Source organism: Diadema antillarum, unplaced genomic scaffold (genome assembly GCF_040938485.1).
Source record: "Diadema antillarum isolate AM-2024a unplaced genomic scaffold, OU_Dant_1.0 seq00001089_RagTag, whole genome shotgun sequence".
In the NCBI taxonomy this organism is placed as follows: Eukaryota; Metazoa; Echinodermata; class Echinoidea; order Diadematoida; family Diadematidae; genus Diadema; species Diadema antillarum.
In genome coordinates, this window is record NW_027271908.1 from 435,934 (window position 1) to 460,607 (window position 24,674).

General features: G+C 37.3%; 1 protein-coding gene across 1 annotated transcript in view; it reads right to left on the bottom strand.

The window, feature by feature from the left end:
- Positions 1-24,674, bottom strand: part of LOC139743502 (uncharacterized) — a 69,970-nt gene that overhangs the window by 36,390 nt on the left and 8,906 nt on the right. The window contains exons 2-11 of the mRNA XM_071653983.1: positions 20,564-20,878; positions 17,075-17,362; positions 14,622-14,759; positions 8,774-8,926; positions 6,618-6,755; positions 5,252-5,287; positions 3,745-4,041; positions 2,985-3,299; positions 1,521-1,594; positions 343-586 (exon numbers count right to left, since the gene is read on the bottom strand). Coding sequence (XP_071510084.1) covers positions 343-586; positions 1,521-1,594; positions 2,985-3,299; positions 3,745-4,041; positions 5,252-5,287; positions 6,618-6,755; positions 8,774-8,926; positions 14,622-14,759; positions 17,075-17,362; positions 20,564-20,878 — 1,998 coding nt within the window. The remainder of the gene's footprint in view (positions 1-342; positions 587-1,520; positions 1,595-2,984; positions 3,300-3,744; positions 4,042-5,251; positions 5,288-6,617; positions 6,756-8,773; positions 8,927-14,621; positions 14,760-17,074; positions 17,363-20,563; positions 20,879-24,674) is intronic.

Genomic DNA, 24,674 nt, shown 5'->3' on the forward strand with positions numbered 1-24,674 from the left:
CATTTCTGTAAACTCTGTATATTTGTAAAGTTATTTCATTGTATGCTTTTTTGACGGGAAATAAAACCAAACCAAACCAAACCAACAAATATTCTTAATGTATCTTCAAAATTAGACAAATCAGGTCGATGGACCTTAAAATATATGTTGTGAGGGGTGACGTTATTTATAGATATAACTTATAACTTGGCTTTGGAGTAATCCTGGATGAACGTGAATTTTTTTTTTCTGCAATCAAACTTTCATCATTCCTCTAATGCAGAAGTAACCTTCCTATACTATAGTACATCATACACTCGATAGAGAAATAACTAAGATTAGACATAAAAATTACACACTCACCTTGTTCCGGGGTGAAAGCAACCACACTTTGACCCCTTGAACTCTCTGAATCCTGGTTCCGTGCCACCACGTTGATGGTGTACTGTGAGGATGACTTGAGGCCAGTGAGGGTGTGGTTGGAGGGAGACTCAAATGGGACATCTTCGTACATCTCAGGCATATCGGCCGACGCCATACCAGCGATGGCATAGTAAATCCTTATTCCAGTGAACCCACTTCGACAGTTTGATCCATTTCTTGGATTCTACACAAATGTCAAGTTTTCACAAGAAAGTTGCAAATTAGAACTTCTCTTCGCTTGTATCATGTGCTGATTTCACAGTGAGATACATATTCTCTAAAATGAAATGTTAAATCAAACATTTTAAATGTTGTCACTCCTCGAACTTTGTGTAAGTGTTAAATCTAACATTCAAAATTGTGGATTTACTTCATCTTTTGCATGTATAGACCCTAAAAAATGAAGAGGTAAATTTAACACTTTGGTTTTTAATTTTTCATTTACAAAAGGTTCGATGTAAAAAAAATATCAAATATTCAGTCTTAGTTGTATATGACATAATGATATGACAATTCATTATAATTCTGTGCTTGGTCGTAGTTTAGTATTTTAAAAGAATTAAAATATATCTAATGATACCACAAAAGGTTCCATGTAGTGCACTGAATATGGAAGTGAAAGAAGTGTTTGCATATGTAAGTTTAAGTGTGTAGGAATTAGTGCCTGTATGAATGGGTAAGTATAGTTACTGCAAAAACTCTTGAAAGTTGTGCATGTCTTTACTGTGGTATTTTTACGTTTTCAAAACTCTAACTTTAAAATTGATTTATAATTTGTCCCAGTGTATTTCAGAAAAAACAGCCAGCCCTCACAAATAGCAGTGTTGAGAAAACCAGCTCTAACGTTAGAATTCAGTCACACACGAAGGTGCTTAGGAATGCGAACAGAAAAGGTCCATTCAAATACCTCAGTTACGTATACGAAAGTAGATCTCAACAAAACATATCAATTTTGTTACATTTGGACGGGATATGTACAATATGAAACCCCATTTTTCATGTCATTTTCTAAACAAAGCAGTTATACTTGGTCGTCTAATGACATTCTAATATCTGTGATTCTATCAGGTTGACATGGTATAATGAGTCATGTATCTAAACATCCAATTTGTTCTCACCTGCCATGTGACTTTTATCTGTCCTTCCCTACTTCCATTCGTAGCTTCCACTGAAGAAGGCCCTTTTGATGGGGCTGGAAAAAATCAAATATATACGACATTTTGTTTTTGATGAAGGTGGGGAAAATGTTAACAGATTATCAGATTATGCTTCTGTAGTGTCATCCCAAACATGTTTTTACAAAATCAAGATAACACAAGGATATCCTACTAAATCTTGCCGTGTATTCTTATAATTAACTTCTTTGTTGTTGTTGTTGTTGTTGTTGTATTTGTTGTTGTCGTAGGAATGGAAATGTAGGCCCTTCAATACATTCTGGACCGGTGAAAAAAGCAACATCTTTTGTTTTATTTCATTTTATTTTCTTGGTTGTGCGCATGTATTTATATTCAGTTGCTTGTAAGCAGAAACTTTTGCTAATACTGCCCTACCCGAGACACCTCAACGCAATGACTCAAGGAGCTTACTCGGAGGGCCATTGCGTGAAGTTTAGATCAGAATATGTCTGTTTTTCAATACCGAATACAATGTAATATCAATTGAAAATTATCTTGGTCGATCATGATCCCATAAGCCAATTAACGTATTAGGCCCTGTCATTTCAATCGTGATTGCATTATAAGGATTACAGTTACCTCTCGCGCCGTGGAAGTCAAGCGTTGACATTACACGTGTAACATACGCCCTGCCGACATACCAACTGAGGGTAAACTTATAGCCCTATTATAGGTTATTACAATGAGGCGCTTTTTATACTACAGAGTAGTTCGGGTGCTATGAGGAGGTGTAGAACTATGGAGCATTTTGAGTGTTATGAGGCAACATGTATTGTTGACTATATGCCCCTAGTATGATTATAAAATCGATAACTCACAAAGTCAGGTATGCATAAGCTTTGATGTACATTCACAGGAGAAAACATTCACCTATTCAGAATAAAATCATCTGATATTAACGTGTACATACAACTAGAATAGTGTACTATGAACAAATGCCATTGTATGATAGGCATTGTAGACATTGTAGACTAAGTGTTATACATACAATGATATAGACAATATAATGAAACTGAATAGAAAATACATGTATGCAAGAATCAGGTTTGAAAGAAAACATATATTATCACGACATAAGAAAGGGAAATGTGGAGGGAAATCAGAACTTTGTTATCCGTACATTACAAGAGTGAATAATCACTACAAGAAAAAATAAAACAGTTTTCTTTGAATAGCGTGAATATGATGTACGCATGATATGTATTACAAACCCGCATGCTGAGATGTTGACTTTATAAGTGGGTTTCAGCGAAAGGCACGTTGTGAATATTTCAGGGATTTACGCGATTATACGCCTATTCATGGATTTTCAATCAAGGGACATGTCATTTTATGCACACCACAAGATATGACAATTTGGTGAAGAAAAACACAATATGGTCCATATATCCTGTCTTAGAGACTCACGGGAGCAAAGTGTCCTGCCTTCTACCTCCATCTTATCGCCGATGCCACCGACACCTGGTCTCTCAGCTGAGACAGCGAAAATGAAGTCTGTGTCCGGTGTCAAATTTGTGACAGTTTCTGAGGGCGCCAGCCTATCTGTTCTCATCTCAAGCCGAATGAAGTCCCCAGGGTTGCTCTTCTCTTTGTAGCACACCTGGTATCCAGACAGTGGAGGATCACCAACATCTGTCTCTTCATTCCAGGCATCCCAGGCGAGGGTTACCGAGTTGTTAGTTGCCACATCCACGATGGGGGGACTCGGCAGTTGTGGTAAAACTTGCGGGATGACATAAATGTAAAGACATCAAGATATTTCCACCTTTACCTTTATTAGTAAAATTCCTTCACTTTCGACGCAAAATTATGAGATTTTAACACAATAAACGTTGCAGAACAAAGACCTATGAATAAAGCTAAAGAAGACAGAAGTTCTGTGAGAAATATAAATCTGGTTATTTGATACCTTCATTGCCGTTGTGAAAATGAAACTCGATCTGAAAATAAATGGTCTTTTTTTGACTGAAATACAGAGCAACCATAATTATGCATGATATGCATGTCAAGATTCTAAGATAGTGCTAATAAACATGAATTACTTTAATAAGATGGCATATATTACCATCATCTTCCATACCATTATCATCTTCAAATTCAGAAGTTTTCATCTACTTAAATCAGTATTCATCTACTTAAAAAACATTCATACATTCGGAATACAAACCATAGAATCCATCTGTGACTTCTTGGCTCATGAAAGTGTTGACGTCTGACATCATACATCGGAATTTTTCCCCATCTTGGACATCTGACACGATAAAGGCTGCATTGTACCCATCTGAGTAAAGTCTTGCACGGTCCGCCAGCTCGATGTCTCTCTCGTGGAAAGACTCATTACTGTGCTTTCTCTGTAGCTTAACAATGGGGTCTGCTAATGACAGAAACTCGCTTCCAGATAAGGAACAGGTCACACTTGCTGGCTGCCCTTGATTCGGCTTCTTGTAGTTGACTGTTACAGTCCCTGAAGAAAAAGTGGCAGCGAAGGGCAAGAATCATTAGGTCCTACTGTGTATATTTCCTCTTTAAAACAATAGACTCAGTGGGTCATCTCTGCCCCTTGCAGACTGCAATGTGTATGTATTCATCCAACAAGAAAAACAAGTAAATAAACTGAACAAATGAAGCATCTTGTTATCACACTGGAGAAATACCTGCCAAGTCTGTAGAATATGTGACCATGCGTTTTCAAAAACTAAGATTAACATTTGAAAACTCAGCCCAATTTGCTCCTAGCCTCAATGGGGGCACTACGGGTTCTACCATAAAATTGAAGGTATACCTACAAATGCATTTACTCAAAGAATTGACTGTCATTTCTGGTTCTACAGAAAGATTTTTTAAAGCGTATTCTTTTAGTGTTTTAGAAACTTCAGAAAATGTTGGGCTTTATGTGGTTTCCGGAGACATCCATTGTGGGCATGGTGTCCATGACAATTTGTCATTCTATCACTTGCTAAATTTGGTGAAAATTTCCGCGCGTTTTTAGAAACATGAAAGCGGAAATGTGCACTTTATACTTTCTTTTATTGGTACCAAGGTTACTATCCCCAGTTCTACAAGTAACAAACTTCAACGTACGTTTGCTAGATGATTTTTAAAGATTTCCTCTTCAGCTAACATACGGGCCTTTATCTCAATAGAGCTTGAAATACCTATCACACACGGATGGTTAAACGAGCCGTGGTGTCAACTGGTAAACATGGCTCACTATTCAATGGATGTAGCTGAAAAGCAACAGATTCGCACAATGCTGTCTCAAATTTGGAACGAGTTCAAATCTAGTTTTATTGTCAACAACGATTCAACTCAATGAGAATGCCCAATCATGATTTCATTGCCAATATCCACGGGAGGCCTTTTTCAGGCTATTATACCTTTAACTTTACTCAGCTGTCAGTAGTTATTCTTACTCTTTGACACAATAAACTGGAAAATAGTCAATTGAAAAATCCTTTGTACAGGAGAAGAAAATGGACTATGAAAAGACATGGTGAATAGTAAACCGTCTTAAATCTATCAATATCCTTGTCTTCTAGTTCTTTAAACTTAGCAATTATAGCAATGCCTACACGTTGCTTGGAATGAGTCATAAAGCTTCTGTAATCAGTCATTATTTGAGTAGAAAGCAGATGGAAAATTCATGAAGGAAAATGCACAATGTAACAGTCTACCTGCACAGTACGTGCCGTATTTTCCCACGATGCATTCTTCATGTTGGTGAAGAAGAGAAACAATGGGAAAAATCAGGAGTTAAAAAAGAACGGAAGGAGGTAGATTGGTTAGGAAACATACAAGCTATGCTCAATACTAGCTATAATCATTTAGCTATAATAGATAGATAGATAGATAGATAGATAGATGAATAGATAAGTAGATATATAAATTAAAAATAAATAGATGAATAAACATATTTATGTATATACATATTTGTATGCATTTATACCGGTGGGTCCTTGGTAGTGTCTTACGTATTAAATATTCTGTTATAAGTAAAGTCTAAGGGCAGAAAAGTTTGACACCATGTGTATGTAGTCCTTATAAACCAGATCGTTGCTTCGCAGAAGAAGAGCCTAGAAAGAGGAGAATTGAAGAGGGAGGCGATATACAATGGGGGTTCTAAGGAGGGCGAAAAGTAAAGTGTTGAGGACAGTAGTGGGCTGGAAGTTGAAGTTGCACTAGTGGAGACGCTAGAGAAGGGAACAGAGAGAGTGGTAATGAATCTTCACTTCTCTCTCATATCTCCATGATATTCCAATCTTCAACTCCTCCCTCTTCCTCTTCCCTTCTACTTCACATTTATTCATTTTCTCCTCCTAAACGATGTCCGAACATCTTACTTGATTCTCACTCTACTCTTCCTTACCACTCTCCCTGTTCCCTTCTCTACCGTCTTCAAGAGTGCACCTTCAACTTCCAGCCCATTATTGTCCCCCACTCTTCACTTTTTGCCCTCCTTACAACCCCCCATATGTCGCTTCCCTCTTCAATTCTCCTCTTTCTAGGACTCTATACACATGATGTCATCGCAAACCTTTCTGTCTCATTTACCTCACCATGCAAAACTTCAAGCAACACATAAGTAAAGCCTTGTTTTATGTGACGCATATCAAAATTAATTTCATCATTAACTAAATGAAACAGAAGTTATGGCTGTGTAAGAATGACACAAATTTAGGGGCATTGTTGGTGTCACAATTCTTGCTCTCCTCCCTCCCCCCCCCCAAAAAAAAAAATAGGAACATTTAAAAAATGGGTAGGGCACATACCTAAAACTAACGTAAGAGTACCTTTGATACTAAATTAGGTCTTACACTGGCACACATGGACATTAAACATCATATTACTGAGTAAAGGGTGTGTTTATGCAATCAACTCTTCCGTCAGTAAACTACTGATATCGTACATTAACCTGGATGTCTTCTTTTGAGAGGGAGCAATTATATTTCATGATGGTAAGTCGATCACCCATTACTACAAGGCATCATATCCTGATATCCTGTTTAGGAAATGGACTTCTACATAAACAGCAATCCTCACCCTGACAGTTTGAGCCTGTCCAGCCTGGCCGACACTCAGTTGAACTCCCTGTGCAAGCTCCAGTATATGGATCACATTCGCCCGACACGCAGTGACAGGTTTGGGTACAGCTGGCTCCAAACTCATTGGTACCACACTCTAATTTTACGACAAGGTGCACCCAGTTCAAAGGATAATTATCAAAGAGATATTTTACATCACACCCCTTAACCATGTGTCGATATCATGCCACACATACATTTGTAGAAAATACAGTTAAACTCGCCTAAGTCGACATCGCATATGTCGAATAATCGCGCAAGTCGATGATTTTAAAAAGTCCCGATTTTTCCCCATTGACTTACGTGTAATAATTCACTCACAAGTCGAATTTTGTAAGTCGAATACTCGCCTAAGTCGATGAAATTCCAAGAACACTTTCATGGAAAAACCATTAAATCCACTGTGCCTAAGTCGAATGAGATTTTATTGTGCAATAAATCACTGTCAAAAGTACGAGACGCCATTTTTTGTTTACATAAGAACTAGCCCGACCAGACAGGTGAAAAAAAAATGATCTAAAGTATCAAAATTCAAAGCGATCGCATGCGATTGTTGAACTCTCTTCGTGTGTGGAGTTCCGCTGGTACAGCCCTGTCACGCTAGCGCTACGTACGTACAGCGACTGGGCTGTGTATAGTTGCGCGTACAGCGACTGGGCTGTATAGTCTGTGTATGTTTGCAGTCTGCGCTGTGCAGTGGATGGATGAAGCTGCTGAGTTTTCAAAGCGGAAAGTAGGGGGAAAGTTACGGGCACGGGTAAATCAGAAGTACGCCTCTACACGCATTTCAAGCCACGGTATGGTAAACTGGAATCAATCACTGCTCAAATATCGTTCATATTCACTTCCCCAAGGTTTAACAAGGGTGTAAAGTAATCGGACCTGTGCCAATGCTAATGCACTGTCCATGCAAAGTTAGCCGCGGCCCTGCCGGGCGACCCGTGCTGCGGCACACCTCTCCAGCTCTCGGCCCCAGAGTAGACAACATACATGCACATTTTATACATAATGTACGTGTGGTGTGACTGTTGTTAAGTCGATATTTTTTCGACTTACGCACAAGTCGAAACTCGCCTAAGTCGATGTGTTTTGCTCAGTCCCGAGAAGATCGACTTATGCGAGTTTAACTGTACACATTTAAACTTATGTTATCTTCAAGCATCCCCGCAACTGCTTCCAATGACATGCTTTACGTATAATGCAGGGCATTGAATTTAACTCCTTTCGTGATTAATATTCCTTCCTCAGAGGTAAACTACAAAAATCTGTATATCTTTGTATCAGTGTACGGTTCTTAATTGTGATATCAAACAAATAATTGAAGTTATGAAAAGACAGGATGTAAAAATGAAGAATCAGCTTCTTTACTCCACAAAACAATCACGTGATAACTCCGCGAAGAAATATAGCTCTCCCAATTAAACCTCTTGCGCTGCCAGTGTAGAGCATTGGAAATCCATCACATCCATTCAATTTGAAGCAGGGAAATAAGTCATCATTCATAGTACCGAATCATCATGACCAGGTGAAAATATACCAGTTTCTTAAAAGAAAAGTTTATGTGCATTTGTTCACATTTTAGTACTATGATATTCAGTGTGATTGTTATTTTGAACTACACCAAACGGCAGTGGTAGGATGTTAATGGTAGTTTTTGTATATGTTTTCATTTCTTCCTGGAAAGACTTTTTTTAATTTCATATACTCTGAACATGTCATGATATTCTTTGTGCACATGAGACTGCGTACAAACTACTAAGCTTTGTTGCCTAACAGTGTGGAAGAGATATAGGTCCTGTCTCTCTAAAGTCAGACGACGGCTGTATTGAATTCATGTTGATTGAATTTTAGCTTCCTCTTAACACGCTTAATGTCATGCGAATCTGGAAAATATTCACATGGACCAATCGAAAAACATTCTGTTGTGGTTTAGGAATGAAAGCAACGTGGAACAAATGTTTTTAAGAGCTATATGTTCTAAGCAGTACAAATACGGATTATCACCACCAATTTTTTCAAAGGCTTCGGTTGACTACAGTCGCTTGACCTATGTGTGAGAAATCATTGCTGACATCTGCAAAGCCACTCATTTCGTGTAGTTAGAATTAGCCTCACCTTGTGTACAGTCAATGCCTTTGTATCCAGGCGTACAAGAGCACCCATAGGGGTCTGGAACACACAGCTGTAGACCTCTGCATGCTGTCTGGTTATCGGTTATGTAGTTGCAGCGATACTCACAATTACGCCCAAAGCGATTACCTCCACACACTGTATATCAAAGGACAAGTTCACCTCACATGTGGATGGAGGGAATGCAGCAATATTAGTAGAACACATCAGTGAGAGCTTGAGGAAAATCGGACAATCCGATCAAAAGTTATGAATTTTTGAAGTTTAATCGCCGGATGAGAAAACTGCTACAGCTTGTAATGTCACATGTGGCGAGAAATTACGCAGAAACTTCAACAACTTAATTTTTCTTGCATAATAAAAGAGTACTTCACTTGTCTACTTCAGAAGAAAGGGGGAATAATATTACCTTTAACATACGTCAGTGATATGTCGAGGGAATGTGTTTTTTTTTTCTCTCTCTCAAAAATTACATTTGGTGGAATTCCCTTTATATTTTCTTTATATCGTTCTACGATTTCAAAGGCGATTGGTATACTTTTCAGGTTGAAACCAATTTTGACAAAGAACGTTCATTAATTTTGTACCATTCATTTGTTTAACCGCATATGAATTATTGTAATATTGTATGGGGCAACTGTAATAGATCCAAAATTGATTTGTTATTTCATTGCAGAAAAAAAAAGCCGTCCAAATTTGTACACATTCACCTTATTTAGCCCATACCGATCCTCTTATTTAAACAACTGAAAATATTAAAAGTAAATGATTTACATCTTTATCAATCCTCTATATGCTTAATTGACGACAGTCTTCTGCATCGACACTCCCAATACATTCGCCATAATTCAGTCAGATCATTTGATTCACTTTCACGAGTTGATTCATGAGTGGTTCCCAATTGACGTGTTCTCTTATTCTTTTCTTCAATCGGTACACGTACATATATATCTCAGTCATGTTCGGATGTACACACTATATGTTTTCTTACCATGAAAATAAAAAGAAATGACTGTATTTCATTGTAATATGTATATTAAATGCAAAAAAAAATCCCAATATATTCATTTGAATTTGAATTGAATTTGAATTGAATTGAATGTGACATCTCGATTGTTGTAGTCTTCTCATCAAGCAGTGACTGTGCAGAAACTTAAAAATTCATAACTTTTGAACGAATTGTTTGATTTTCCTCAAACTTTCACAGGTATGTTCTACCAATATTGCTGCATTCCCTCAATCTTCACTTATGTGAAGGTTAACTTGTCCTTTAACAAGGCCACAATTGCCAAACCTTTACTATTTTTTTCTGGTTTAATAGATGATCTTTAAAGATTTCCTCTACAGCTAACATGAGCCTTCAATTCAAAGTTTATTTCATTTTTCGACAAAACATATAAGTTACACTTTTTTTGACAACAGAGAATAAGGTAAACAGAACATTATGTATTGAAAAGAATGTACAACAATAATTGAGGACCTTATAGTAATTAAACATTGTAGTAAAAAAAGAAACAGAAGTGGTCGAAATGAAGTACATGTATAACTTTGCTTAAAGTGCGAAAAATGGAGAGACCCACTAAAAACACAGAGCTTGTAGAATGTGGGCCCCTCTGGAAAAAATAATATCAATGGGAAGATTAATTGAAGCATTATAAATACAAAAGGAAAAAAAAGAAAAAAGAAGAGGAAGAAGTCTGGAACCCCACTGAGAATTAGATTCAGAGATAAAATACTTACTTTCATAGACGCGAACAAACATAGAACAAGACTAGATTACAAAACATCTGCTGGAGAAAAGGCTGTACGGGACAAAACGGGATGGACAAGACTAACAGACGCGAACAAACATGAAACAAGACTAGACAACAAAAAAAAACTACTGAAGAAAAGGCTGTACGGGACAAAACGGAATGGACAAGACTGACAAACAGAAGACAAAATAGCAAACGAAAATTCACAACAGAGACAGCGATCTTCGACAGAAGCATGTCAAGAGAAACAGATGATAGTTGTGGAGAAAAAAAGTGATATTGTAACACCTGAGATGAGAAAAGCAAGGAATTGAAGGGACGTATATGAACAGGAGTAAGACAGAAATTCAAGTCTTTGACGCTTTGGGCGATGGCGTAGATGGCAACAGACATCCAAAAGATTACAATTTATTCTTCAAAGAGGAGCAAAGGTGAGTAAGTCAGTATGTGAGAAAGAAGACCAAATGGCTTGTTCAGTACTGTAGAGTCATACGATTGCAATAGAAAGGACTTCAGTCTCCTCTTGAAAGAATATATGGATGGGGCGTTTTCCATATCATAATTCAAAGAATTCCAATAATTTGGGTCTATATAAATAAGTGTATTTTTAGCAAGGATCGTGCGTAAAAGGGGTAAATGAAATTCATTTGAACGCCTAGTGGGATATTCATGAAATGATTGGTTTTTGAGGAACATAGAATCAAAAATAGATGGAAGCAAATTGTTGCAATACTTGTACATAAATTGCCCTAAATTATACAAAAACAGATCTTTAATTTTTAAGAGCTTGTTGGAGGCAAACAACGTGTTTGTATGAGAACGTACAGGGGAATGGCAGATAACGCCGAGGGCTTTCTTTTGCAAGAGGGACACACTTTCAAGTAAATTCTGATGCGTGTTGCCCCAAACTAAAACTCCATAATTCAAATGGGGCAATATTAACGACGAATATAACATAAGTAATATTTTTTGTGGAATATGAAATTTTAATCTATTTATAACACCTATATTACGCGATATTATGTTATAAATATTATCAACATGTGATTTCCAGGAAATTTTATCGTCTACAATGACCCCCAGGAATTTAATATTTGATACTCTTTGTAGACGAGAATCACCTAAAATTATATTTGTGTTTAAACTATCAACAGTATTGCTGAAAATCATATATTTCGTTTTTTGAGCGTTGAGTGATAACTTATTAGCTCTGACCCAATTTGTCACTTTATTCAATTCAATATTGATTTTGTGAACGGAAAATCAGTATCATTATGGCCAAAAATACATTTGTATCATCTGCGAAATGAATAAAAGAGAGATCATCAGATACGCGACAAAAATCATGTATATAAATAATAAACAATAACGGCCCTAAAAGACTTCCCTGTGGGACGCCACATTTAACTTCTCTGATAACTGAATCATTATTTTTAATTGTAACAAATTGTTTTCTATCGACTAAATAACTCTTGAACCACTCCAAGGTCTTCCCACGTACTCCATAATGCGATAATTTATGAAGTAAAATGTCATGATTGATGGTGTCGAAGGCCTTGAAGAAGTCCAAGAAAAGACTAACTAAATGAGAATGATTATCACTGGCATGAACTACTCTATCAGCGAAATGTAAAAGAGCATGCGAAGTACTATGTTTCTCACGAAATCCAAACTGAGAGTTCGTAAAAACTTCATGTACCTTCAAAAAAAATGATCATTCTCTTTAGATGAATAAGTTTTTCTAAACCTTAAACAGTGAGGACAACAATGAAATTGGGTGATAATTACTGACTACAAGTTTATCGCCTTTCTTAAATATTGGTATTACTTTAGCCAATTTCATTTTATCGGGAAACACACCGTTAAGGATTGACAAATTAAATATGTGAACAAGTGGATCAGCAATCGAGGAAATAACACCCTAAAGTATAAAATTGTCTATCTCATCATAACCAGAATTTCGTTTGTTCTCAAAAGAGGAAACTATATCAATAACTTCAAATCTATTAGTTGGTGTAAAAAATATTGAATCAGAGTTACGCTGACCTAAAAATTCAGTAAAATGAGTTTCTGTGGCAAGAATAGTTTGAGTATAATTTTCACCAAATTTTGAAAAATAGGAATCAAAGATATTTGCAATATGAAGAGAATCATTAATCAATTCATCATTCATTTTAATTTTGTAAATGTCAGAGTTTTTACTCGGAACATTCATGGCCTGTTTTAAAACTTTCCAAGTATTTTTCATATCAAACCTATATCTCGAGAATTGCTTGAAATAATATCTTTTCTTTTCAGAACGTAAAATCATTGTCAGAGTATTTTTGTATGATGTATATCTATTCTTCGATCGCTCACTTTTTTCCAACTTATATTTATAATACAAACGATTTTTCCTACTAATTGAAGGAAGGATTGATTTTGAGATCCAAGGTAACCTGGGTATTATTATTATTTTTTTTTTTTGTAATCCGTTTTTTTTTTGGAATTACATCATCTAAATGATGATTGAATATTTCCATAAAATTATGTAAAGATATCATCGCTGCCAAACACTCCTGATCAGTCAGCATTCTCGAGAGCCATATCAAAACCAGCTAACTTTTCGGGTGAAACTCTACGACTAAACAAAGGAAATGAAAGAGGTTTAATATTAGATGATGTTTTAAGAGTAAAATAAGTCATTATTGGAAAATGATCAGTCATATCTGAAAGAATTATGAAAGAATCGGGGAGTGGTAGAATATTACCAAAAAAAAATATCAATGAGGGTGGCAGAACGATCTGTAATACGTGTGGGTTTGGAAATGAGCGGAAGAAAAGATGAGGATAAAATTGTGTGAAGTAAATCACTAGATATATTATCATGCTCAGACTTCAGCAAATCAGTATTGAAATCGCCGAGTAAAAAACAATCCTTATTTTGAAAAACGTGTGAATTTGCCAAATCTGAATAATAAAATAAAAAATCATTAGCGTTTGAGTAAGGATGTCTGTATACAATGCCTAACATAAGATTTCTACATCTTGGGATGAGAATTTCTATAAACAAAGATTCAACCGTATCGTCCATTCTAGAAATATCTTGATGGACAATAGTTTCAAAGGAACATGATATGTACAGTGCAACACCCCCACTATTCTTATCAGGCCTATTATTAACAAATAAATCGTAACCATCAATTGCAAAAGAATTTTCTGCATTGGAAGTTAACCATGTTTCACTTTAATCCGATAACCGATAAAGACTGACTTTTATCAGATTCTAATAAGTACTTTAAATTATCAAAATGTTTATTCAAACTCCTTATATTTAATTAGTGTAACAAATCAAACGTATCCTCAGAGAAGTTATGAATCATATCTTTGTATTGATTTACTGTAATATAATTGCATAGCATATTGTGAGTAAAATCTCAATAGAGCTTGAAATACCTATCACACACGGAAATGCTCTATGGTTACTAACAGATAAAAGCTACTCCATATACCCTAGTCGACTTTCAGAAACGATACAGAACCAACAAACAAAACAATAAATACATCCTACGGACACATGCTGTCACGGAGGTAACAGGTTCTTAAAGTTGCATGTAAACATGGTAGCAGCCATCATGATTCTTGAAGATTAATCAAACAGAAAGAAATTTTGTCCTGAACATTTCATTATTCCACAGTGTGATGACTTTGCAGTGATAACCAAGGTGATCTAATAATGGGCTATTACAAAGTTACGAAATACCAAATATTTTTGTCACAAGTTTCTAATTGTACCCTTGCAATTCACCATTACAGCATACCTCAATCGGATAACAAAATCGAAATAAGTGAATTAAAAAAAAAACAGTTAGGAAACATTCTATTCAATAGTGCTAATATACACATAAACCCACATGACAGTGCAATATCCTATGAATGATTGAATTATCAAGACCGCGATGTCCAAATCCTTGTCCATCACTTGAACCCCAGACCAAACCACATGATATGAGTTCATATAAGCAAATCATTTGCGACAGCAGAAAGATGAAATGAGCCAAATAATTGTTTAAAAAGTACATATTAGCAGCTTTACTGACATTTTTCACACTGATCTCCCATAAATCCAGGGGGACAAACACACTCTCCCGTCTTACTGTGACAGATGCCTCCATTGTAGCATGACTGACAGGCTTGAAGGCATCGGCCGAGTACATCGTGGCGACCAGCTGGACAATCTATTGAAGTTAAAGCACATACCAATGTTATCACTTAGTTTCCACGTTGAAAAACGTTTTGCTTGTCAATTCAATGCAATGAAAATCTTTTGATTATACCTTAGTATCATATTCAACCTAAGACTAATCCATTTTTAGTGCCATCTATTACTGTAAACGATAATGTGATTTGGACGATTCTTTTGCTGTGTATTTTGTGCAACTGAAGAAAAATAAATGTAAGTGATGTGTTTCATGCCGTAGTTCATCAGTTTTTATGTATCGAAAGTCAAAATTTTCGATGGAATTCTAAACTTAACAGCGACACGATATGCCTATGGCAATTTCGGGGGTTCTCTTACATGTCGTGGGAAGACATGTCTGTTCAGTATAGAGTGGCTAACCAGGGAAGTGGGAATGGTATAATTTTTAAGAATAAATAAAATCATCTACAACAAGAAAAAGACTGACAATAAAAGCAAGGACAACAAGACAAATCTTTGGAATGGTCAGCACATTTTTGGTAAAAAATGAATTGCTGCAGAAGACCCGTCAGCTGAGGAGACTCTCCGAGGTGTTCTGCTAACAATATAAATGATTGAGAATCGCAGTTGTATCGGGGTATTTCTAGACACATCGGGGAATTTTGAGTCTTCTGGACTGGGGAGCAGCGTGATAATTTGATATAATTAGATCGTTCAGAGCGTAAAATGCGGCGTGCATAGATCGGATAGCATCGGATACATCGCACTCAGAGTAGTCACATTGTTCCAATACCTTGCATCATCTCACTAGGAAGGCGATCATAGCGACCACATCGATCTGTGAATAAAATCACAAATCGTAGCATTAACGCCCTCCATCTCCATATTTGACCTGCAAGGCGATCAAATCACGGTTTGGGTTAGATGATTGAATTTCTTCAATCAGATGCCACTGTCGAACCAACATGCCTGTGTAGAATGAGCATTTTAGAACAACGCCAATCATACCAGTTAGAAACTGATATGAAATTTCACTGTTAGTTAAGTCATACGCTGTATTAACGCTCTAAGCTTCCTCTGCGATGTAGTCACGCTGTGTCCTGAGAGCAGAAAACTGACCGATGTGTTAGAAATATCCCGATTAATGACTGCCAATCTCAACAAAAGACGGCCATATCTGTTGCAGGTGAATGTAACAAAACTTTTTTTCTTAAACGGATATGTCAAATGTCTTTGACAGACTTTGAATTGTCATGGATTTTCTTGATATCCTTGTTTTTGCAAAAAGCCCACTATGTTTTCTTTTTGTTGATAAAATTTATTTCATTTGATCGAAAACAAGGTTTTTTCGTCAGTTAATTCATACGTTGGATAGTCTCTATATTTTGTGGCTTCGTTGGATATCTGCTTTGGTTTCTTCATCCTCCCAAGTAGCGTTTGCCTCTCTTGGACCTCTTTTTGGGCAACATGTTTGGTCCCATATCGCCTGCATCCGTTTTATGCGGCGAGAGCGGGATTCGTGAGCAAATAAGTCATGTAGCGTATAGCTGACAAGGAGACAGCGTATAATGAGAGCTTAACGCAACATGCTGAGAGCGTTGTAAGAATCGGCCTCCATTTCAATTTTGGATGGAGCGCTTAATTAAGTTGTCATTGCGTCTTCCCGATCGCCTTACTATTGAAAGTGGAGAGAATCTGATTAGGATGATCGGCAAGAAGTTTTGAGCATTTTCAAAATCTTATTTCTTGCCGATCTAAAAAACACCCGATTTCACTCGTTGGATGCTTTCGATTTGAACCTATGCGTCTATGTTGTTGTTTTTTTTTAATAATCATCCCCAATCCGATTGATCGGGATACATAGGTTTCCAGGTCGTGATAGTGGAACGGGGGCTGTACTACACCAAGCAGAGTAGCCCTACATACATTTACAAGTTTGTAATAGCGGCATCAGGGATGTAAAATATATAGACAATGGTGATGTCCCGTTGCTGTGGCGCTCTATCCTGATCAAAGGCCGACTTCCGCCCAATATTAATGACATGAATGAGGAATGCAGGCTGCTCTTACGACGCTTTCCAGCACGTTCCCCACTTTCATTACGCTATTTGCTTTTTCAGCAACGCTACTGTACTCTCCATAACACTCTTGAAAATTGAACCGCGAATTTTTTTTTCACATCTCATATTCTACGTTTTACATTGTTTTGTATGTACGTGCTTCCTCTTACACCCACTCCTGCTAATATTGTATGATAATATGGTCTCAATTTGTTGGTTCTCTAACTTATAAGCGAAGGGGTTGATCAGCCGATGCTTATGCAATCAGGTATTGCAGCTATGATCACCCTACCTCTCACAATGAGTCGCAACAAGCCAGCTCGAGCCGAAACTCTCTCGCCTGCCAGATGGAGTTCATACACCCCTCCATTTGCTGGTGTGACTTCTCCCGCAATGGTATAACTCGACGATGCTCCAGTGTATTTTGAGAGGACGTCATCGATATCGTACGTTCCATTATGTCTCCAATTTCTCTCCTTTTCATCACTGATAGGCCCCACTGGTGAGAAGTCCACTATCACATTCACATCTCCGGCATTCACAGTCTTTGTAAATCTGCCTTCTGTTGGAACAAACCTAGCTGGAATAATTCAAGCATACGCATTGACAATTTATTGATAATAATGACCTCGAGAATTTCTACTTCACCATGTAGTCAACTGGGATGTCTGCACTGTCACGCATTTCATTTCTTTTCATTTCATTTTATTTAATTTCATTTCAAAAACAGCACAAAACATTTACATTCACATACAAGCAAAAAATCATTAAGATGTTGTAACAAAGAAAAATACTGTGAATTGACAATAAATACTGTACCCTTTCTGAATACTGAATTGAAACAGAAATGGTTGGAAATGCAGTCTCCTTGTGGACAATAATTAATTACTGAACTGGACTAATGAAACTAAGACAATTTGCGCCGTGAGCACTTTACAGAGTGGATTTGGCGCAATATAAGTTGCATATAATTTGTACTTTTATTCAAAAAGGGGAAAAAGAAGAACGTACACACACACACAAAATACATACAAACAAACAAACACGAGGCAGCTCTCTTAAAAAGCAGAAAGAGAGAGACAAAGAAAAGAGAATAATCTGCGTGGAAAGAGTAACAGATAGAGTCTAAGGAGGACAGGTAATATCAATTCAATTTCCTCATGGTTGTAAAAGGCCTTTCATTAACAATACTTTGATTAAGTTCATTTAACTTCAGTTGACCATTGACGTTAACGGTTAAACTGTTAACCTCTCTGTACAAAGGAACTGCATGGATTTATTTGTATCCATTTCAACGAATAAGAGTATTCGGCTGGATGACCTTTGGCCTTGACCATTAACATCCTTGCCATATTTAGGTGTCTAGTGCATTTATTTCTATATATACTTACGATAGAAATGTCCATAAGTTATGTAGTAAGTCACTGTATAACCATAGGCCCATTTCTATATATCGTAACTTTGGGGTGAACACTGAATTTTAACCATTGTACAGAGACCATCAACGATGAACTATGTCTAGGACGATAAACATGTTTATGCAAATCATAGTTTTGATTCTATCCGTTCAAACGACCTGCAATTAATTTCTTGTCTACCTATCTATATTCACTCTTCCCTTCTAATTGTATTATAGATTCCCATGCAATTTACGTTAAAGCGAAAGTTCGTTTACTTTTACTCCATTTCAAACATAATCAATAGCACATACATACAACATGAATGAAAGGAAAGAGATCCAAACATACATACTGCCATAAGTACTACCAAAAAGAAGGGTACACTGTACTATAGGTAAGAATTGAAAGAGTAAAACATTTAGTGCAGAATAATCTAAGGGATGGAGATGGGGCGATTTACTAAAAAGCGACACATGTAGATTCTTGTTAGCTAAAGTTACTGATAATTGGAGTTGAAACTGAAATGCAATTTTTAGCCAAATTTTGTTAACCTTCCACTCTGACTGGTTGTGGCTGAGAGGAATTTTCTCAAAACTGATATTTGAGTACCTGAATATAAGAACGACCCAAGTCCAAATTTGGCTATCGTCTTTGTAAACCATTTACGAAGTCATGCAAATACAGATAATCATTCAAGTGACTGTTTTAGATTCAAATTTGTATGAATAACATCCCAATAACTGAAAACACTAAAAGCAGTAAGAAGTTATTTATTCATTTCTATTTTTCCTAAATTTTCTCTAATGGACTTGGGTCGTTCTTATATTCAGGTACTCATTTGTATGTATATATACATATATGTATATATAAGTTATATATATATATATATATATATATATATATATATATATATATATTCGTACGTAGAGTGTGAACTGCAATATGGCTGACAGTGCTGACAGTGTAAGACATATGTCTTACACTGTACTTTAACAAGAAACTGATTTAGTTGCTGACGAGGGTTCGGCCGAAACAGACTGTCCAGCTATGTCACTAATAAAGCAACGCCTTCCATCCTACTATATATTGTATTATATATATATATATATATATATATATATATATATATATACATACATATATATGTATATATATATATATATATATATATATATATATATATATAATTCCACTGAATTGTGATAATAAAGACCTAGGTAAACAAGACAGAATGTCAACTGGATGCAACATCTTTCCTTAAAGGGGAATTCCAGCCGATATACTTCATATCATGAAGTACATAAATCAATATTGCTGTGCATAGATTTGTGAAAGTTATTGTGGTCCTTGGGCAGATAAACCAATACTCTGAAAAACCGAAAACAAATTACCCTCACACTGAACAAGGATGAGGACATACTATAGATGAATCCGATTTCAGAGCACTGTAACTTATGTCGGCCATAACTGGGAGGCTTCCAAAGAAGAACGAAAGCACTGTCAGTTGGTTATGCATAAATGTCAGTGCATAAATTATCTTTTGTTAGGCATACTTGAAGCCCCCGAGTTATGAATTACCATGAAACCAGTACCCAAACCGAATTGGTCTGTAGAAGACTCACATATTCCAGTAATTTAGCAATGTGATTCCATTACAATACCACTTGCTTAACAACTTCACCTATCATCCTGTGTAGACTTCATGTATGCTTTCTTCTTTTGTTCTGCTTTCTTGAGCACCCAATCCTACATTCCTAAAATGAAGCTGCTATGTCATCATCCTTGTTCACTGTGATTTGTTACAAATTTTGAAATTATTGTCATTACTTATCCCAATCGCTATAAATTCTGTAACCGTGTACCCAGCGTAACTGATTATGGATTTTCAAATGCAAAAGTCTGAAAATCTGAAGTTTTCCCTTGATCATTCCTGTACTTACGTGGTAACAAAAACCTACGAAGTATCAAGCAAGTTGAAGTAATCATGACATATGAGCTGTAGCAATGCTAGATAGCAAATGAAAACATCGATTCTCTCTCCCTCTCTCTCTCTCTCTCTCTCTCTCTCTCTCTCTTTCCCAACTCTTTATTATACTTTCCGGGTGAAGATATAAAATATATTTCATTTATCTGACTGTGACGTCAACTAATGTTGATGGATTGCATTTTCTTCTCAATCATGTTTCGGGCTGTTGTTTTTTTTTTCCTTGATTTTTATACAATAAATCTTGCCCGTCTTAAACGAATACTAACAGCCATACCTGTCTGTAAAATATGAGTACAGTCCGCTTCACAAAGTTGTTGTTTATTGTTGTATGTATTGTAATATCAGCTGAATCCTTTGTCAATGTGAGAGAATATGATGACTTCTTTACACTTACCATTAGACCTCAGAAATATTGTCGGCACCACCGTGGACTGTCCATCTTTGGTGGCTGAACAATAAAATGCACCATATGCCCTGTGATTAGTGGTATCTGAGAGTAGTGTGTTATAATACTCTGTCGTAGGGTCATTAACAGAACGTGCAGCAGGAGGATCGGGGTTACTCTGTAGACCATTCATCGTGTAGACATAGCGACCAGTGGCAACGGTGGCATCAAGGTCTGGTGCACTTCGAAAACAGGCAAAGAACGAATTTCCACTCTCTGCACTCGTGAAGGATCGGCTGGTTGTTGATATGAAAGGTGACTGAGCTGTATGGGGGAAAATACACTCAAATCAGTTCGGGTTTAGGTTTTTAGTTCACCTGAACCAAAGGCTCAAGTAGGCGTTTGCAATTATTCATTGTCCGGCGTCCGTCATCGTGCGTCGCACGTCATGCATAAGCATTTCATAATTTCAGTTTCTTCTTAACAACACCTTGACGGATTTTCTCTAAACCTGGCAGGTAACGTCCCCAGGGGAAATAAGATTTCATTTTGTTCAAATTGGTACACGGCACCCCCTCGATCCACCTAATTATAAGGAATCTTTGAAAACCTTCTCTAGTACTGCATGATTATACAGCTGTAAATAAGAACATTGATTAGCGACGTTTCAAGTTTGTTCATGGCAGATCCGGGGTGTCATCCTTAGTGCTAAATTGGGGGAATGGAAGGGGTGCACGTCACGAGACCGACACCCACGAGTCATACAGCCCAAAAGTCATACAGCCCCCGAGTCATACAGCCCACGATTTCGACACTGCGCACAAAAGGCTCACGAGACCCACACTATGCAAACAAAGCTCACAAGACCGGCACTACGCTTAAAAGGCTCACGAGACCGACACTAGGCAAAACAGGCTCACGAGACCGACACTAGGCAAAGAAGGCCCACGAGACCAACAGGATGAACAGCGCCACCTATAGACCAATTAATTGTATAGGGTGTCCATATAATGGCAGAAGGAAGATATGAGAGATGGAAAAGGAGAGTTGCTAGGGGATTACCCCGTCAACTGCCCTCCCTCACCCCCTGAACTGTTCAAGATTTTTAATTGTGTTTGCGCATTTGAGCGTTTGTGAAAAAAAAAAATCAGTAAAAGTGCATGAGATGTTTCAAAATTAATTTCGCAAATGCCAAAACACCCTCGTTTCCCTTTCCGCGAAATACATACCGGTATACACCTGCTTAGGAAAAAATAAATAAAATGATGTGGACATTCATGTCAACCAACTGGATAATACCCAGGTGTGAAATGAGGTTCACAAGAAAATATTTCACAAAATGGTCAATGTTGCAGTGCATACTTGCTTTACATGATATGGAAGGGGAGTAGTCATCTGCAAAGGTGCTGATTTTAAAAGTACAAATTTACAGAAAATGGTATAATCGTCTATTAGGGTAGCTTTAAGGATTCGGAAAAAGAAGATGCATCCATGAAAACGGCTATTCTATTTCATGAAAAATGTACCATTTTGAGGAGAATAATTTTACAAATACAAGCCACAAATCGAGGTGAATCGCTGCAATAAAAAACGTTTTCATCCTTTGAAATGTCATGTTCCTGTATAATATAGTTACAGAAAAAAAAAATACAAACTGAACTCTAAACAAGCGGGTCATCAGAAGCAGGAGGATATAGGATATCTAGAAAAAAAAAAACCTACATCCTGTCCACCGTCTAGCTAGAAATTAGGAAAGCCTATTAAGAATAGCACGATGGCATCTAAGATTAAACCATACATCGTTCTTGTCCTTTATTATTTTTTCATACTATTTTTGAGGGGGGTCCCATGAAGAGGACAATATTATTAAAAAGAAAAAAAAAGATTATTGGTAACAATGTCGCTCCCCGCAGCGTGAAAGAACTGCCCTCTAAAAGCCACACGTGTAGAAATACATATAATTATAGTTACTTAATGTCGTTGATATGTAGATGGTGCTGTTCAAATAGTTACAATCTCTCGCTCGATAGCGTGACGAAATTGCACCCGCCATTATGTAATTTTCCCCTTCATGGAACACCTTGTACAGGTTATTGACATGTAGGTAGCGCTGTTCATCCTGTCGGTCTCGTGAGCCTTCTTTGCCTAGTGTCGGTCTCGTGACCCTTCTTTGCCCAGTGTCGGTCTCGTTAGCCTCTTTTGCGTACTGTCGGTCTCGTGATCCTTTATTGTGTAGTGTCGGTCTCGTGGACTTTCTTTGCTTAGTGTCGGTCTCGTGAGCCTTTTGTGCGTAGTGTCGAACTCATGGGCTGTAAGACTCGTGAGCCGTATAACTCATGGGCTGTATTACTCTTGAGCCGTATAACTCATGGGCTGTATGACTCATGGACCTATTTTTGATGTCGGTCTCGTGGACCGTATGACTCGTGGGTGTCGGTCTCGTGGGATGACCCCCAAATGACCTCCTTCACCCCCTGGACGGTTCAAAATCTTTGATTGTGTTTGCGTATGTGAGTGTTTGTGAAGAAAAATGAACAAAATTCATTAAAAGTGCATAAGATGTTTCAACATTGATTTCGAAAATGCCAAAACACCTTCGTTTCCCTTTCCGCAAAGCCCATACCGGTATACACCTACTAAAAAAATCATTAATAATAATAGTAAAATGATGTGGACATTCAGATCAACCAACTAGAAAAATACCCAGGAATGAAATGAAGTTCACTACAAGAAAATTATTCACAAAATGGTCAATGTTGCAGTGAACACCTGCTTTACATGATATGAGCGGGGGGTAGTCATCTGCGAAGGTGTTGATTTTAATAGTATAAATTCACAGAAAATAATGTAATCGTCTATTATGGTAGCGTTAAGAATTCGGAAAAAGAAAATGTATCCCTGAGAACAAATATTCTATTTCACGAAAAAGGTATCGTTTTGAGAATATTTTTTACAAAGACAAGCCACAAATCGCCGCAATATAAAACGTTTCATCCTTTGAATTTCATACATTATAGTTACAGAGAAATCACAACTGTATTACTCTAAGCAGGCGGACATAAGCAGGCGGATAGGATATCTTATATGGGCTACTTAACTTGTAAAGCGAGAAAGAAGAGGGCGAAAAATCTTAGATCCTGTCCACCGTCTAGCTAGAAATTAGGAAAGCCTATTAAGAATAGCACGATGGCATCTAAGATTAAACCATACATCGTTCTTGTCCTTTATCATTTTTTCATACTATTTTTGAGGGGGGTCCCATGAAGAGGACAATATTATTAAAAAGAAAAAAAAAGATTATTGGTAACAATGTCGCTCCCAGTAGAGTGACAGAACTGCCCCCTAAAAGCCACACGTGTATAGAAATACATACTTAATGTCGTTGATATGTAGATGGTGCTGTTCAATTAGTTACAATCTCTCGCTCGATAGCGTGACGAAATTGCACCCGCCAGTATGTAATTTTCCCTTTAATGGAACACCCTGTACAGGTACATATTTGTAATTGACATGTATATGGCGCTGTTCATCCTGTCGGTCTTGTGAGCCTTCTTTGCCAAGCGTCGGTCTCGTGAGCTTTCTTTGCCTAGTGTTGGTCTTGTGAGCCTTCTTTGCCAAGCGTCGGTCTCGTGAGCTTTCTTTGCCTAGTGTTGGTCTCGTGAGCCTTCTTTGCCTAGTGTCGGTCTCGTGGGCTTTCTTGCCTAGTGTTGGTCTCGTTAACCTCTTTTGCGTACTGTCGGTCTCGTGAGCCCTTATTGTGTAGTGTCGGTCTCGTGGGCTTTCTTTGCTTAGTGTCGGTCTCGTGAGCCTTTTGTGTGTAGTGTCGAACTCATGGGCTGTATGACTCGTGAGCCGTATAACTCATGGGCTGTATGACTCATGGACCTATTTTTGATGTCGGTCTCGTGGACCGTATGACTCGTAGGTGTCGGTCTCATCGGATTACCCCAATGGAGGGGGGTAGCCAGATTGGGGCCCAATTTTCACAGTTTCAGTTTCTTCTTGCAAACCCTCACCAAAAGTGCAACGTAAGGTCGCACGAAATGGAAGCGAATGTATTTCAAAAATATCAAGAAACAATGGATATCAGAGAAAAAAAGAAAGAAAAAAGAAAGAAAAG